At 43.2% G+C, this 18,010-nt stretch overlaps 2 protein-coding genes across 2 annotated transcripts; one reads left to right on the top strand and one right to left on the bottom strand.

Moving 5' to 3' along the window:
• Positions 1-518: 518 nt before the first annotated feature.
• LOC135645772 (auxin-responsive protein SAUR36-like) lies at positions 519-848 on the bottom strand. The gene has a single exon (XM_065164466.1). It carries the CDS (start codon positions 846-848, stop codon positions 519-521), a length of 330 nt encoding a protein of 109 aa, XP_065020538.1.
• Positions 849-14,450: 13,602 nt separating this feature from the next.
• On the top strand, positions 14,451-17,248 carry LOC135645809 (4-coumarate--CoA ligase-like 4). Its single transcript, XM_065164577.1, has 5 exons — positions 14,451-15,733; positions 15,986-16,131; positions 16,231-16,298; positions 16,387-16,489; positions 16,937-17,248. The coding sequence occupies exons 1-5, from the start codon at positions 14,506-14,508 to the stop codon at positions 17,048-17,050; spliced, it is 1,659 nt and encodes a 552-aa protein (XP_065020649.1). The 5' UTR covers positions 14,451-14,505; the 3' UTR covers positions 17,051-17,248.
• Positions 17,249-18,010: the final 762 nt, after the last annotated feature.

Below are 18,010 nucleotides of genomic sequence, written 5' to 3'. Positions count from 1 at the left end.
TTTGTTGCTTAATGATCTTCCTTTTATTTTTTCGGATTCACAAAAACTTTCAACTCTTCAGCACACAATCGTACGTGATGTCCGATTTGTGAATACATATTATATAGTATCTTCGATCCATTGTGTTCTTGTCTGGGGCTCAGCGGCAGCTATGGCTGATAACATAGTCACAGTGACACTTCATTTTCTGTGATCGATCAGTCACATTTTGTTCCTTCGGCCGTGAGCACTGTATCATCTCCGTCAGCAACTTCTGCACCCCTCGCCCCATGGACTTGCACGACCTTTTGTACTCCCTTCTCCAGCCACTGTGACAGGGACATGACCACCACCTACTTTGTATCTTCTTCCATGAACACTGTGACAGGATCTGAATCCCAACATTTGCATATATAGCAAGAAAGCACTCCTCGGGAGTAGGATAAAAGATCAACTAGTAATACGACAAAGTTACAGGCCCTCGGCCAATCATAAAGATTAGCCATGAATTTGAGTCCATATCCTTGAAGCAGAGGAACTCAGGCTCTGGTTAGGAAAAATGGAGCGGCGCACGGCTTCTTCCAGCGCCCGTCCCTGAGCGAGGCCACGACATGCTCCATGAAGGCCGCGTCACACGGCAGCGTGATGGGGCGGTCGCCGACCGGCACCCCGTATTCCTCCTCCGACATCCGGAACAACTCCTGGAAGATGTTGCTCTTCAGGTACGCTATCGGCACCACAAACCGCCGCCCCTCCCGTGTGTACACCGCGAAGTGGCCCTTGCGAACCACCCGCGAGGTGCCGGAAGAGCCAGAACCACCATTGTCTCTGCCTTTGGAGAGACAGAGCCTCGACCTTCTCCCTGCCATCTCGAGGGTTCTCTTACGGCCTGTGGATCCAAAGGCGAGGCAGTGGATTAAGGAGGAGGTACAGAATCATAGATTGCGGTGGTGGAGATGGGGGTGCCTCGGTCTGGTTATAAATAGATGCGTCGAGGCCTATGACTTTGCGGGGATAAGAGGGAGGGTGCTGCAACATGTGAAATCCATGGCGTTTCCGAAAGTTGACAAGGAGAGGCAGATCCAATGTCTGCTCCTCCCAACAGTAAACTCTCCTTTCATGGATTCAAAAGGGTCAGCCACAAGACGAGTGAAATGGCACCGTGCTCTCATTCCTTGTTGTACTTTTGCTTTAAAAGGCTCAGAGAAAAGCACTGCAATAGCTACGCTGATGGGTAGACAAGACGAGTGAAATGGCACCGTACTCTCCTTCCTGGTACTTTGCTTTCACTGCGTGTTAAGGTTGGCGTCGATTTTGATACTGTGGGGTATGGTGGCTCTGCTAGAAGAGAAGGATTGCCGGAATCATCAGAGCCACACTTGTTCCTCTTGTCGTCTTGTGAAGGGTCGTCCTGATGAATGTCGTCGCCCTCGGACATCGTGACTCAGCCTCGCTGTGACAACTGCATATTATGCACTGCAACAGATGTCGATTGTGTCGCTCGCTCGCTCGCTCGCTCGTCATGAATCTTATCAGCTTTTGGAGATCTATTACTCTGAGAAGCTAACGAGCTTCATTTCCTAGACGATTCTTCCACTGTAACCCACCCTGGTTTAAGCAGCTGAGTGTGCGAACATATCCGAGTTAGTGGTAGGAGGTGGGGGACTTGTCACGTACAATATTCATCGTCTCGGGGGCGGGCCACTCTCACTGCATCACTGGCTCTCCGGGCTCCAACCATCTTTCTCAGGACTTCCGGCAGCTCATGTGCGTTTACTCCTGTCCGCTCACGCCCTTAAAGTCGTGCCAAGGACGCCATGAGGGCTTCTTGGGGGCAGCTCCCCACATATTTATGAGCGAGGATAAAAACTCTTCACGTCAGGCATGCATCTTTGGCTTGCACACATTCATCATCACCGGTAAATTCTCGGTTTGTTGGGTGAAGCGTAGCTGTTGACGCTGGTGTCTATGTTTCTCCTGGTCTTGTTTGTTTTGGTGTTTGTGGCGGAGCATGTGTGGCTCAGAATCGGCTGATTTGGGCATGCTATTAATGCAGAAAAATCTGGCACAGTTGGAAACGCCAGCTTCGATCTTTTACCTTGCAGGACTGGATGACGAATCCTGAAGCCCCTTCGTTGTTGTCTGTGAACCTATGTTTGCGTAAACAGCGGGGGATTTGCTTGGGCTATACTTATCTGTTCTTTCCGGTGCTGCAGGGAACGAGCTGCGGTTTGCAGTCCAGGGTTCATGACGTGCACGCTAAGCATGTGGAAACTGTGGATGGAAGGGTTTGAGTTCATGAGTTGTCTCGATAGGATCATTATTCTACGTAGTGTGTCATGGTAGCAGAACATGAAGATTGTTCATGCTGGTGAATGGTGTAGCTTTCGGAGTTTACTTCTCTGCTTCCTTCGTCTTCATTGCTGGGACTGCTGCTTGTGGCTGAGATTGTGTTGAATTAATTGTAGTTGGTTGTTCATGCTTGTCCTCACTGCAAACACACAAATAAAAAACTCTTGAGCTTTTGCAGCCAACTGATACTTGGCCTCAACTTTGCATTACAAAGAACATGAAGATTAAATACTTGTGTAGAAAATATATAGCAAAGACAAATAATTGGTTGATCTGAAGATGGAAGAGTAGGTTGCAAACGGATCACATGTTATGCTTCTATAAATTCTTGTTCTCTCAACTATGAACATTACCATCGATAAATGGACATAGCAAATATTAAGATTACATTGATTGGATGAAAGCAAGCTCGATAAACAATGTTATCGAATAACATCAAACTGACTCAAAAACATTGATTGACTGGCTGTGAAAACATTTCAGGAGGAATCAGCCAAAGATGTTTCCAACCCATCATCTAAGGATTTGTTTGCTTGCATAGGAGGGAGCAGACAATATCTAACATTGTGTTGGACAGATTTTGCTGTCCCCAAGCAATCGAGTGGCCCTATTTAGCTCTATAAAATCTATCCAAGGCCATGGTTTTCTCGAGTCCTGAGACTCGATCGCTGATCTCAAGTTTCTCACCGCTGCAAAGTTTGATTTATATCTTCCTGTTGATGCACTCCACATGTCATGCTTATGTCTCCACCTTATCTGCTTTCCTTTCTTATTTATATATGCTACCTTTTATCTCACTAGAGGAAATAAGTAAAAACCATGCATCGGGAAGGTTGTCTATGTTGGCTGACAGCCCATATTCAACTCAATATGGGTTTTATCAGCTCACATCTAATCTCCTTTTAATCTAATCTTAATTAATATTAGGGAAGTATGGTGGCTGTCAAAAACTCCATAAATAGGGCAGCAACGAGGGCAGCATTATCAAAGATCTTCGCAACAGAAAAGAGGAGAAGAAAAAGATAGAAAAACAATAGAAAGAAAGGAAAGAAAACAAGGACAACACAGAGAGACTGTTCTCAATCATCTAGTAGTGTTCTCATCTAAGGTTAGATCAAATCTATAGTAAACTCTTGCTGTGATTACTTGGGGAGGTTTTAGATATTGTGGACAGTGACGTAATCCTTGTATCCCAATTATTCTCTTGTGATTGTTACTAGGGTTTAGGGCAAGAGATTAAGATTTGTATATTCATTATTCTCATAATGTTATCTCTAGTTTGCCCCGTGGTTTTTACCATTCACATTGGAGGAGAAAGTTATTTCTCTTTATATCCCATCAGTCTAAATATTATATGCATACAAAAGTTGTAAATGCATCACCGCAGGACTTGTTATCGAATCCAAGGAGGAATGTTCCTTCCTTGGGTCAAGTACACCATGAAAGTCTACTAATTCACTTATGACTTCAATTTTTATCTTAGAATTATCTTAGAGAGTCAGATGATTTTCTCAAGCACCTCATCTGATCTTGATCTTTATGTGAATTAATCATTGAAGGCACTCGAGGTACCTCTTCAGTGATAGCAAATAAGATTTTTCCAATTGCACGAAGAAATCTCGTTGTTTTGTTAAGGGAAATCTTTCCTCCTAACTTGTATAAATAATGAGAACATATCAATAAACTTCAACAAAACATATCTTCTATTCATGGTATCAAAGTAGTGAGCAAGACTCCTACTCCTCCTCTCGACGATCTTTCACGCTTCTTTCTTTCCCTCGACAACCAACCATCTAATCTCCTATCTTCCTCCAGAGCATCAGTGACACCACTGTACTTCGCCAAGACTAGTTGTTCTTCCTCACTGACTACCACATCTGCATGGATGTTCTCCCCAACTATGAAGTCGGCCACTATATGCATCTTGTGATGAGATATAAAGTGGAATAACTTTTGTATATGAACAAGTACTAGTAGGCCATGATATGAACGGAATTAAATGAAATCACAATCAAATAGAACACCAAGATATACGTGGAAAACCTCTCTAATGTGAAGGGTAAAAATCATGGGACAAACTAAAGATAATCCACTATGAGAATAATGAATATATAAATCTCAATCTCTTGCTCTAAACTCTAGCAACAATCATAAGAGAATAAGTGGGATACAAGGATCACGTCACTTTCCATAATATCTAAAACCTCCCCAAGTAATCACAGCAAGAGTCTACTATAGATTTGATCTAACATGAGATGAGAACACTGCTAGATGATTGAATACAGTCTCTCTGCGTTGTCCTTATTTTCTTCCCTTTCTTTCTCTTATTTTTTTACCTTTTTCTTCTCCTCTTTGCTGTTGTGAAGATCTTTCTACGTTACTGTCATTTTCTGCCCAAAAAACATAGTCACTTTCGCCTCAAAATGCAGCTACCATATTCCCCTTATATTGATCTAGGGTTAGGTCAAAGGGGTGTGGACTGTGGACCGATAAAGCCTACAATAAGCTGAACCCACTTTGAACTGTCAGCCCACATCTTGTCCCATCTTGCCACCACCTTTCCGGCTGCCAAACTCAGTCGAACACTGTGCTATGCACCGATTGCAGCCGACCCTCCTCCTCACTACCAACGAGCGAGTAGTCGTAACCCTCTATTATTGCTCTCTGAACTCTGCCACTGACCACTGTGCTACCTAGTACTGCAGTAGGGCTACGATAGTTCCCTACCCAGCACTGCGACGGCATGACTCATCCCATCCCATCACACCCCAACGCTCCCTCCTTGTCATCGTTTGATCTGGCTGCCCCTCCTCTTCGTTGGCGAGAAGCCCTTCCCAATAGATCTGCACCTTTTTCCTTCGGCGGTTGTGGTCTATTAATCGTGGGCCACTCACTTCTTCTTCCTCATCGCCATTGATTCCCAATCATTGCCGCGCTACCAGGGGGCAACCATCCTTGCCAAGCATTCGCTGGGCCCAGTCTGCATTGCAACAGTGCCCTAGGTGTGGCGTTTGGCGAAGTTGCACCGAGGCGAGTATAGCTCCATCGCGTCTTGCTCCACCTTGCACAGCACCCTTTGGAAGAGCTCGACGCCGCAGGGGAGCTCGAGCGGCCCGGTGGTGGCGTACTCGAATTCCTTCTCCGCCTCATCTGGAACAACTGGTGGTTGACGCACTCGGTGTGGACCACGAACCGCTCCCTCTCTGGCCCAACGTACACCGAGAAGCAACCCTCTGGTGGCATCTATCGTTGCTAACCCTCCTCACTACAACTCCCTGAAGCCGCAGTCGCAATACTATACCATCACAGACCTGTAGATCACTCACAGATCTACGGCAAGAACTATAGATCTCTCATAGATTATAGTGATCACTATAGCAAACTGCAGCCAAAGACTTCCATTGCCAAAGGCTCCTTCCCCAGAAGATTTTCCCCCTATTTCTCCTCTCCCAAGTGGGTGTTCGACGAACGACAACCTATGTTCGTGCACAAGGTGACCCCTTCCCCTCAATGCAGCATCCCTCTTTCTTCTCTCTTCCCCATGGAGGACGCTCCTAAGGGAAGCGCAGGTGCTGCAAGCACTGCATCATCTTCCTTGCCATTGTAGAATTTAAAGGAACTTATGGTCCGGCCCAAATCTACCACCTCTGGTGACGTTGATCAGATCAACACTTTCCTCCTTGGTGAATGACGACTATCTTTTTTCCGTTACCACTTTGCTCTGTTGTGGTGCCTCTAGTGCTGCATTCACGAGTGCTACTCTTCACCGACAGAACTTCGTTGTAATATACTAGTGCTTCTCCTTCGGCGGTTGTGATTCTCTGATCGTGGGTCACACCTTCAACCTACTGAGAAATGCTCGCCCGAACCCCTTCTTCGATAAAGATCTCAGCCAAAGCTTTCACAATCTATGGTAAGATCTTCACCGCTTAGATTCTACACTGTAAAATTTGCAAAAAAGTGAGTTATAACTTTGCTCCATATCCCTTCTATCGCAAACTCTCATTTTAAGCTCTCGGATTAGTACACATCCTCAGAGTATCTTCATCATCTACTTTTAACGTTCCAGTTATTATTTCTACGGGGAATCATAGTAATTCTCTACATACAATACCTATTTCCATCAATGCTGCCACACTAATCCCTTTCAAGTTATCAAAAGGTAGCAATTACGTATCATGGCAAGCCCAGTTTCCTAATCTCTTATTTGGATACGACTTGCTAGGTTATGTCGATGACTCTCTTAGTTGTCTACTAGCAATGATCAATATCCCCAAAGAACCCAATCCAGTACTAAATCCAGCTCATAAACTATGGTTATGTCAAGATCATCTCATCCTCCAAGCTATTCAAGCCTCAATCACTAGATCCATCGCCCTACTGATATCTTCATATGCGATTGTTACAAAAGCATGGTATAAGCTGCAAACAACCTTGGCAAATCATTTACGTACTTGCATGCTCAGTCTTCTATCCAGTCTAATAAAAACAAAATAAGAGAAAAGTATCATTACTAATTATTTACAAAATATCAAAGTTATCATCGATGACTTGGCTTTGATGGGTCATTCCCTTTATGATGAAGAAGTCATAATCGATACTCTTAATAGCCTAGAAGACGAGTATAAGAAATTGGTAACCGTAATTCGGGCACGTAACTCACCAATGTCATTTGAAGAATTCTATGATAAGTTGACTGAGTATGAGATGTATTTGAAATACGAGAACAAGTTGCCCGGACTAACCATCACAGCTCAAATCAGTCACAAGTCTAAGAGGAAGAGCAATCAATTCAATAAGAACGTCAACAAAGGTTTGGCCAAGATGTCTCCTGACCTTATGGATCACAAAGAAACCCCTCTTTATCTACATTATCAACATTTTCTATCAATGTAGCAACTCCAATAACCATCAACCCTAGCATCCTGACCTCACAAGCCAACAAAGAGTCATTTGCCAACTATGTGATAAAGGTAGACACTCTATGAAAGTATGTTGGTCTCGACCCAAACTGCTCTATCACAATGGCCTAAGGTGAATCTCATAACTACTCTAGCTACTAGTCAACCTAATTGGATTGTAGACTCTGATGTCTCTCATCACATCACCTCTGATCTTCATAACTTGTCCATCTATAACAACTATGGCGAAAATGAAGATATTTTTATCGGTGATAGTAAAGGAATTCATATTACTCATACTGGTTCTGTTGGGAAATCTTTGGGGGCAACATCACATGCTCAACGGAAGAATAAAAAACAAAATCTCCTATTCCCAAAGAGATGTTCGTCGTCGTGCGAAGATAGGTGCGTAAAAATCTGCAAAACTTAAAACTGCATATAAAACAGATTGTGTTACCTAGGGAGATCATATATCCCTGAATCTTTGTAGATCTCTAAGAGAGGGTGAAGGAGGTCAAGTGTCATCCTCTCTAGCGGTGATCCACACAACAAGACTACGACGATGTTCCTCAAAACTCCAGGCCTGTTATGAGGTGGAGAGGGGGAGGAGAATAGGAGAGGCAAGCAAAAGCTCTAGCCTATGAACCATTGAATCCCTCCTATTTATAGAGGTCTCCTATCAACTTAACCCTAATGGATCCTCCCCTATTGGGTATTGGATCTTCATCCAACTACCCAAGCCTCTTAAATTAGTGGATCTCTATTCAATAATCTCTCATGGGCTTTCATTGGGTCTCATCCATGGGATCCAATAATTCAGGAGCTTATTTGATATCTAATAAGATAGGGGCTCCGACGGATATCTCATATCCGAACCTCTACTCATCGTAATGTCTACCATATGTGTGTGGCCCTCTAGGCTCATTATCGAGCTGGTCATGAGTCATACCTGTCAGAACTCCTTCTAATTCAATAAATTATTATCTATATAGTAATTCACTTGACTCATCGACTGCGGACGCACTAAGCCACTACGCTGCAGTCCTCAGATGATACAGGGGAATCCAATCCATTAGACCTGTCTATCCTTAGTTACCATGTACCTATAGTCCCTCATTCATCTAATATCTCAGAAATCGTATATTAGGCATGGTGCTGTCAAACCCATACGGTTTCTTCTCAAGTCTTGCTCTAATCGGATTCTCTCGGAAAACTTTTTCTCTCTCAATCCGAATGACCCTGGCCAGAGATTTGTCTGAGTAAGAACACATGGGATATTCCTCTCATGACATCGAGAATGGATAATCCTCTATCGACACTTAATAGCCCTCGTAAGGTTGACTATCACTCCCGAATCGATTGTACTAGATTTGGGACATTCAAACCTATAAGTCCAGTATCAAAGAATGAAGCACTCATACAAGACATCCTTGGTGTCTCAAATCTAAAGACCATATACACCACTCGGACTATAGAATCGCTGTATGACAATAAGGTGTCATTAACCATCTAGCATTCTGCAAGTGGATCAATCAGTGAACTCATTCTCCAATGAGCACCTGTACTGTATCCCTAGTGTTCCCACACGAGCAGCTATGAGACCAGCTATATCCATCATATGGACGGGTATACAACACACTAGTCTATCCGGTTATTTCGATGTCCCTCTCGAGTAACCTATGATCGGGATTATTTAGGATCTATGTTTAAAGACAAATCCGTCTCATTATCGTGATCTCATCATGATACAATTTTCATTGCACAGATCTAAGGACATTATAATATATAAATGCATATATGTAATAATCAATATAAAGTGATAAATACCAAAATATAATAAGCAAAAAGATTATGTGTCAAGTCATACATGTCATCACTCACGTGATTGGCTTGTTGGGCACCTATGACTAGTAGGTTCCACAACGCTTAATTCACATATCATAACTTTTACACTCAATGATGTTTTATGTACACCTCAAATTAAATAAAATCTCATTTTTGTTTCTGAATTTTGTAAACACAACAATACTTCAATTGAATTCTTTACTGACTCTTTTCTTGTTAATGATTTGAGCATGAGGGCATCATTGGTCCAAGGCTAGAATAAAGACAACATTTACAAATGGTCATTAGCTCCACAAATAGCCCAGCAAACTGTTCACTCTTCGGTTATAGCTTAAATTAATGTGTGGTATCATCACTTTGGTCATCCCTTATCCCTTATCCAATAGAAATTATTTTCTCGTTATTCTCTTCTCATTTCTAAATCAACTAGTTTTATAACTCATTGTAATACTTGTCTTAGCAATAAAAGTCACGGATAACTCTTTGGCATATCCTCCATAAATTACTCTAAACAATTTAAAATTATTTATACCGATGTTTGAGGCCCTACCCTAACCATTTCTTTTGACAAATTCAGATTTTATATCAATTTTATATATTATTTCACCAATTACATATGGTTATATCCTCTTCACCATAAATATAAAGTTATCACAATCTTTACTAACTTGAGAAAGTTGGTCGAGAACTACTTTCGATCTATAATCAAAATAATTTACTATAATGGTGGAGGTGAATATCAAGCCCTGACATCATATCTCTTAGTTTATAGTAAGTCACCCCCATATACTCCTTACCTAGTTTGCTCTACCGAACGTAAATATCGGCATATAGTTAAAATTAGTCTCACACTTACATTAGGCCTCCATGCCTCCAATATTTTGGTCCGTAGTCTTTCAAACTGTAGCCTACCTCATTAATCGTATACTTACTCTAGTCTTATAATATTAGTCATTATTTGAAATACTATTTTATAAACCTCCGAGCATTCAAAAACTTAAAATATTTGGTTGTCTATGTTATCCATGGTTATGTCCATATGCCTCCCATAAGATAACATCAAGATTTAAGCCTTGCGTCTTCATAGGATACTTACTCTCTTGAACATAATGATTTATGATGCTATAACCTCTAAACCCAAAAAATATTTATATAACGTCATATTATTTTTGTGGAGTCTACTTTTCTTTTCTAAAACCATAAGTCTCTTATCGTGAAGTCCAACAAATATTCATCATTGGAGTATACCTCTGATCCTATCGGACGAGCCTCCCATGACACCGTCCAATTCTTCCCCTCAAGATTTATACTCTACTGCTACTCCAGTTTAGTAGTTGCCCATTCCCTCCATTACTTCTCCACTTCCTTTTTCTCAAGTTTTCCCGATTGATGAGGCAATATATTCTGAAACACAATCATTGTATTTACCTCCTTCTAGACCTAATGATAGTAAAGCACCTTAGTATGACCCAACCCGTATTAGTGACTCTCCACCACCTATACCAACAACATAATCTTACAATCCCATAGCCTCCGGACATCCAATGACAGCACACTCCAAGAGTTGTATTTTTAAATCATGTCAAGTCCTTGACCTATATGCTATCACAGAATCCTCACCTAAGACTATTGAACCCATTACACTAACTAAAACCCAAAAATCTATATGCTATCACAGAATCCTCACCTAAGACTATTGAACCCATTACATTCACTAAAACCCAAAAATCTCTACACTAGTGTAAAGCCATCTGTGAAGAATATGATGCCCTCCTCCATAACTCAATATGGAACCTTGTATCCTTTCATCACATACAAAATATCATCGGGTGTAAGCCAGTCTTTCGAATTAAGTGAAACTTAGATGGATCTGTTACTAGATATAAAGCATGTCTAGTTGCCAAAGGGTTTCATCAACAACCTGGTATTGACTTCACTTAAACATTCAGTCCCATTGTTAAACCCACAACAATCTGACTTATCCTGAGTTTGGCCACCACTAAAGGCTATCAATTACGATAATTGGATGTTAACAATGCCTTTTTACAGAGGAGTCTAATTGAAGATGTCTTTATGCAACAACCGCTTGGTTTCATCCATCCTCAGTATCCAAAACATATTTGCAAACTACAAAAAAGCTATTTATGGACTTTATTAGACTCCAAGAGCCTGGTACATCGAACTTAGCTGGTTTTTTACTTAAATTGACTTTATCAATTTCAAGTCTGATACCTTGTTATTTCTATGATGACAAAATGGAGGCATAATAAATCTTTTGGTATATATGGATGACATTATCGTTATGGGTAATAATCATATCGAGATCCAAGCATTCATCACATATCAAATTTCCCTCAAAGATCTAGGAACCTTGAGTTACTTTTTGGGAGTGGAAGCAATATATACATCTTGAGGTCTCTTCATATCACAAAAAAGTACATTCAAGATTTATTATCAAAGATAAACATGCATGATACAAAAGATATTACAACTCCCCTCTTTACTAGTGAATCACCGAAATTATGTGATGGAAGTCCTTCTACGGAACCCACTCAATATCGACAAGTAGTTAGCTTCTTATAATACTTAGCTCTTACACATCAAGATATCTCTTTTGCAGTCAATAAATTATCATAATTTATGCATCGACTATCTACTTCGCATTGGTCTATAGTCAAACGAATTATGTAATATCTTAAAGGGACCCTCAATAATTGACCTCTTTCTCCATAAACACTCTCCACTTCATCTTCGTGCCTTTGCCGATGTTAATTGAGTGAGAAACTTTGATGATAGAACATCCACGTCGAGGTATATTATCTTTCTTAGAGCTAATCTAATCAGTTGGAGTTCTAAGAAGCAAAAGACAATTGTATGGTCTACAACTGAGGCTGAATACCGTGCCATCGTCACTACTACTACAGAACTTAATTGGGTCACAAATATACTTAAGGAACTCAACATCGACTCCACTCTTACTTCTACAATATATTGTGATAATATCAGAGTTACCTACCTATGTGTCAATCTAGTGTTCTACTCCCATATGAAACATATTGTCATCGACTTCCACTTTGTACGAGATTAAATTGTCCAACATCAACCACGTGTTTCTCATGTACATAAGGCTAATCAACTAGCAGACTCATTCACGAAGCCTCTCGTCTGTAAACTATTTTTATTGCATCGATCTAAGATCGACATCCTTGACAGGAACACCATCTTACGGAGGCACGATAGTAGATAAGATTTTCTCAACTACAAGAGAAAATTTCGTTGCTTTATTAAGAAAAATCTTTCCTGTATAAATAGGAAAAACACATTTTCTATCACTCAATAACGTTGAATTTTTTTGCACACATGATCTAAACCATATTAAGCTGATTGGAATATCGTTGATGTTCTCCATATCACCTGATGATTTATTTATGAACGTTAACCTTGAGCAACTTAAATCATGGATCAGAAATTAATATAAAACAAACGAGGGTTGTGAGAGACATGAATAAAGCATGATGATAGACGATAAGCGAATACAACCTCCGCAACGAAACGTCAGCACGAGGCCCAAATACCATCTAATGAATATAGCACGCAACGTTCTATGCTAAACAGCCTCATCATTTAAGACTCCGGAGAAGGTGCAGCGTGTCAATTTTGTTGTTGTTTCTATTTCATTTCGGGATTCGGTGAGAGCTTGTGGATAAAAATGGAGCCCTGGGCCGTCCAGGAATCGAAGGAAGACAAAACCTATGTCGGAGGAGAGATTTAATATCCTCAATAACAAAGCCTAAAAGATCAAGGGGGCGTATTAATCCAATGGACTTTCGAAAGAGTCTAATGGAACTTTCAAAAGATCAGGGGAACAAAATCCTTGGGTATCATGGCACTCAGAAATGCAACTTTCTACTGCCAATTGAAATAAAATCTATGCTCATCCATAGCCTTCTTCTCCTACATGGCACAACGTAACTTTGAAAAGAGCCAAAGATTCTGTCACGTAGGAGGAGAAGTCTGGCATTACTGTCAATCAGAAATGGAAGTATAAGATGCTAAGAGAAATCTATGTACCGGTACAGATTGAAAAGAAAATATATAATAAAGAGGCTTAACGAAGGGTAATTTATCTTAAAAAGTTTCTCTTTTTATTTGTTTTGGGATCACCTCTTCCTTATTTGGCTTTTATTCTTATTTTTTTCTAATATCTTAAAAGCCCTTACATAGATTGTAATAATGGGGCTCGCAAAAGGACAAAGGCAATCATGATGGGACAAAAACGATAAGACAGAAAGTAGACGATCATGACGGGATAAAAATAATAGGGTCAAAGCGACAATGCGAGATTGAAACAATGAGATCTTGTGAAAATAGAAGAGTTCCGAAATAACTAATAATGCCCACTTGGAGAAGTAAGTGACTACAATTACAAGTGCTACCATCACGACAAATAAAGAAAAATACAGTGATGAGGGGTATTTAAGATATTTAAAAATATATTAAATAAAAAATACAGATATTATTCCTAAAAAAGGGCTTTTTCATATAAATCGCCATTAACAAACAGTCCCACCATGTTAAGTACTTTTTTTAAAAAAAAAGGTAAGCGACATATTGGGCTTGATCCACAAGATTTGCCCTTTTGATTTTGGAGGATGCATATTAATAGATAGAGCAAGATCTTAAGATACTATGCTTTTACAAGGAACACTGTGTACAAGCAAAAGAAGATTTCTTCAATCAATCACATCCAATCCAATAGTTTATAACTCTAGGCCCATTCACGTGTGGGACTTATATGAATGGACGGATTGGATGAGAGGATCAAAGGAATTGGACGATGAAGATAGCAGAATGAAAACAAAAAGTCACTCGGTCAACCTCTTCATGTCACGATGAGGTGCGTCTGCGTCAACCTTTTCCTCCACACAGTCCGATCGACAGCCGTCACCAAACGGTGGACCGAATGCGTCAGATTCTCCCACACTGCACGTCCCCACCCGAGTCACTCTAATCTCCGAACGAAAAGGGACCCGCCCCTCTCGTTCACTCGATGACCGCCGTGTCAGCTGGTCGTGGCCCAACCCGCGAGGTAGTCGGGTTACGAACCAAAAACTCCCGTCAAGTCTCCAACCTAATCGTGTCACGAGCCTAAAGGCCACATGTTGTGTGTGTTTGACTAAGATAAAATGAAAAAGAAATATTTAATTTGACGGAGTCCATTGTGGCGACTACACTCGTGGCAAATCTGATGGAGTCTACCGTGTCGACAACGCCGTCCCATTCCCACGTTAAACATGTCCGCATTCCAACGAGCCACTCGCTGCCTCCTTCGGTCCCATTATTGATAGCAAGAATATATATCTATATATATATACAAGAAAAAACGTGAAACAGAAAGCGAGAGGGACGAGTGCGGAGCGGAAGGCCGATGGGAAAAATGGTGTCCTCGAGGAGTGGCGTCGACCCTCGGAGCGGCTACTGCGACGCGAACTCGACCTTCTACAGCAAGCGGCCGCCCATCGCCCTTCCCGCCGATCCCAACCTCTCCGTCACCGCCTTTCTCGCCTCCCGCCGCCACTCCGGCACCACCGCCTTCATCGACGCCGCCACCGGCCACCGCGTCTCATTCACCGCCCTCTGGCGGTCCGTTGCCGCGGTCGCCACCGCCCTCGCCTCCCCTCCCCTCTCCGTCCGCAAGCCCCATGTCGTCCTCCTCCTCTCCCCCAACTCGGTCCATTTTCCCGTCGTCTCCCTTGCCGTCATGTCCCTCGGCGCCGTCCTCACAACCACCAACCCCCTCAACACCCCAGTCGAGATCGGCCGCCAGCTCGCCGACTCCTGCCCTGTCCTCGCCTTCACCACCCGCGCCCTAATTCCTAAGCTCGCCTCCGCCCCTGATCTCCGAATCGTCCTCCTCGACGACCGCCGGCGCCCATCGGACGACCGCCGGATCGTTGCCACCATCGGCGAGATGATCGCGACGGAGCCGGACCCGGCCCGGACCGCCGGCGCCGTGAGCCAGGACGACACCGCCACGCTGCTCTACTCCTCCGGCACCACGGGCACCAGCAAGGGCGTCGTCGCCACCCACCGCAACCTCATCGCCATGGTCCAGATCGTCCTCAACCGGTTCAAGCTGGAGGACGGCGCTGAGCCGGAGACCTTCATATGCACCGTCCCCATGTTCCACGTGTTCGGCCTGGTGGCCTTCGCCACGGGGCTGCTGGGCTCGGGGTCGACGGTGGTGGTGCTGTCCAAGTTCGAGCTGGGGGAGATGGTGCGGGCGATCAACGAGTATGGGGCGACGTACCTGCCGCTGGTGCCGCCAATCCTGGTGGCGATGGCGAACCAGAGCCGGCCGCTGCCGCTGGGCCGGCTCCGGCGGGCGCTCTCAGGCGGGGCGCCGCTAAGTCGGGAGGTGATCGAGGGGTTCCGGGAGAAGTACCCCGCGGTGGAGATCCTGCAGGGGTACGGCCTCACTGAGACAACGGGGATCGGCGCCTCCACCGACTCGGCGGAGGAGAGCCGCCGCTACGGCACCGCCGGGATGCTCTCCCCCAACACGGAGGCCCGCATCGTGGACCCCGACTCTGGCGCGGCCCTCCCCGTGAACCGCACCGGCGAGCTGTGGCTTCGCGGTCCCTACGTCATGAAAGGTACGGGGCAAACGACTCGCCCCACCTGCTTTCACAATCCGTCATAACGCCCAACGCCGAAGCCGTTACAAACTATTATGACGGGCTGTTATCAGCCGTTACAGCACGTTCTTTAGGGCATAAGTGATATAACAGACTCCGATATTGTCGATCAACAGTGAAACGTGTTAATTTTTCCGTTATAACGGCCGTTATAATGGAAAGCAGTAGTTGTTTGGTAATGTGATTCGCTGGTGGTGGATTAATTTACAGAGTATTTCAAGAAGCCGGAGGCGACGAAGACGACGCTGGTGGAGGACGGATGGCTGAGGACGGGAGATCTGTGCTACATCGACGAGGACGGATACCTCTTCGTGGTCGACCGGCTAAAGGAGCTGATCAAGTACAAGGGATACCAGGTAATAAGACTCGGCTTACGGAGTCGAGTCCTGCTGGTTACTAACGCACGTTGGATCTGATGAAATGGTGGATGTTTGTTCTTATCTCTGATCGATTAGGTAGCACCGGCGGAGCTGGAGGCCCTGTTGCTGACACACCCTGACATCGCCGACGCTGCAGTGATACCGTAATAATCTCTATCAAGCAATTATTGTCAAGCTGTCGAGCATTCCACCGCAATCGATCGGTAAAACTGTGTACTGTAATGAATGCAGGTATCCGGATAAGGAAGCTGGTCAGATCCCAATGGCGTATGTGGTGAGGAAGGATGGGAGCAATTTGTCTGAGGAGGAAGTGATCAAATTCGTAGGGAGACAGGTATATATGCATTCGAACATTTCCTATCCGTGGCATATAAGCGTAAATCTGACGTAGTTTCCTGCAACTATCGATTTCTCTTGAAATTTAGGGAATGAAAGGTCGTGCATCTTCGCACTGTAATAATGCTATCCGTCCCGTCAACTATTTGATGCGATGGCATTGATATTGCTCCTATGGTAAAGTAGTATCAGAAAGGAAAAAAATCATCTATTCAAAACTTATTCAGGCCACACATTAGAAATATATACAATTTCCGATGAATTCAAGTTTTGCAAGTTGGGTTATGTCGATCTCTCTCTCTCCATACATGAGGTCTTATTTACGGGCTACAATCGATTGTTTGTTTGAACTCTTTGATGTCAATTATTATGATAGTGTAGTGAAGCTACAGATTATAAGAGTTGCTTTGTCTGATACGTCCTGCATTTGTGATACCAATAATAGGTGGCTCCATACAAGAGAATCCGCAAGGTAGCATTTGTATCGGCCATTCCAAAGAATCCGTCAGGGAAAATATTAAGGAAAGACCTGGTCAAGCTCGCCACCTCCAAGCTGTAGCGACTCAAACTTGGATTTCCTTGGGATGCATAAATATACAAAATATTGAACTTGTAATGTCAAGTGTATCAAGTTAATCCTTAAATGTTTCCTACAAACCAGTTATGTATGTTAATAATCAAGTGCCTTTGGAGACAATAATGAATTATCTTCTATCGGTTCGTAGAAAATATGTTGGTTTGATTGCCTTGTGTTCAAGTATTTTATTGATTGATTTATTTATGTTGTGTCAAGTATTTTGTTCCTCGTCTCTCGCATATGGATTCATAGACAAGCAGGAAAGTCCACAATATTGGAACTTGTGTGATCCACATGTAATGTTGTTTGAGACAGATGGTGAAACCCAAAGAGGATGATGTGGCAAGTTCAATGACCTGATAATATATTATGTTGGATCTCCTGCCCGACCTGTGCAACAGCCAACTACGAAGTAAAGCACCTACATGCAACCGTTGGTTGGCACGTTGGCAAGGCTGTGCGATCACGTGGGTGTCCCGAGTTCCGCACAGCGGTAGTGACACCACACTGTGTCGAATAATTTCATATATCCATGGATCATTTAAAAGAATAAGATGGAACAGACTATTAACTCCAAAAGCCACATGAGACGTAGTCATACAAGTGCTTTTTCGATGATGTGATATTTCCCAGGCTCAGTTTTTATTATTATTTTATTTCATTTTTTCTTGCAATGTTGTTTTAATATTAACCAAAGAAATACGTAAAAGAGTACCCCGATCTGATCGGCGGAAACCATGGAGATTGATCGAAAAGAGTGACGAAACTCGTGGATTAACGTGGGGCCCGCGGCTGACCGGGCTCTGATGCCCGGGCCTCGATGCGTGCACCTGCTTCTGCGTCGCGTTAAGTTGGTCGGGTGTTGGTGTCAGATGAAGGGGGTGTGTGTGTGTGTGTGTGTGTGTGTGTGTGTATGTGTTTGCAGCATAGGACGAAATATCC

The sequence above is a fragment of the Musa acuminata genome, chromosome BXJ3-8 (assembly GCF_036884655.1).
Source record: "Musa acuminata AAA Group cultivar baxijiao chromosome BXJ3-8, Cavendish_Baxijiao_AAA, whole genome shotgun sequence".
NCBI classification, from domain to species: Eukaryota; Viridiplantae; Streptophyta; class Magnoliopsida; order Zingiberales; family Musaceae; genus Musa; species Musa acuminata.
Note: the sequence above shows the minus strand (reverse complement) of the source record. Positions and strands in the feature narration are given on the sequence as shown.

Coding starts and splice junctions, on each gene's coding strand:
- LOC135645772 (XM_065164466.1), bottom strand. CDS start 848: ATGGCAGGGAGAAGGTCGAGGCTCTGTCTCTCCAAAGGCAGAGACAAT.
- LOC135645809 (XM_065164577.1), top strand. CDS start 14,506: ATGGGAAAAATGGTGTCCTCGAGGAGTGGCGTCGACCCTCGGAGCGGC. Junction 15,734..15,985: donor CGGTCCCTACGTCATGAAAG/GTACGGGGCAAA, acceptor ATTAATTTACAG/AGTATTTCAAGAAGCCGGAG. Junction 16,490..16,936: donor TCAAATTCGTAGGGAGACAG/GTATATATGCAT, acceptor TACCAATAATAG/GTGGCTCCATACAAGAGAAT.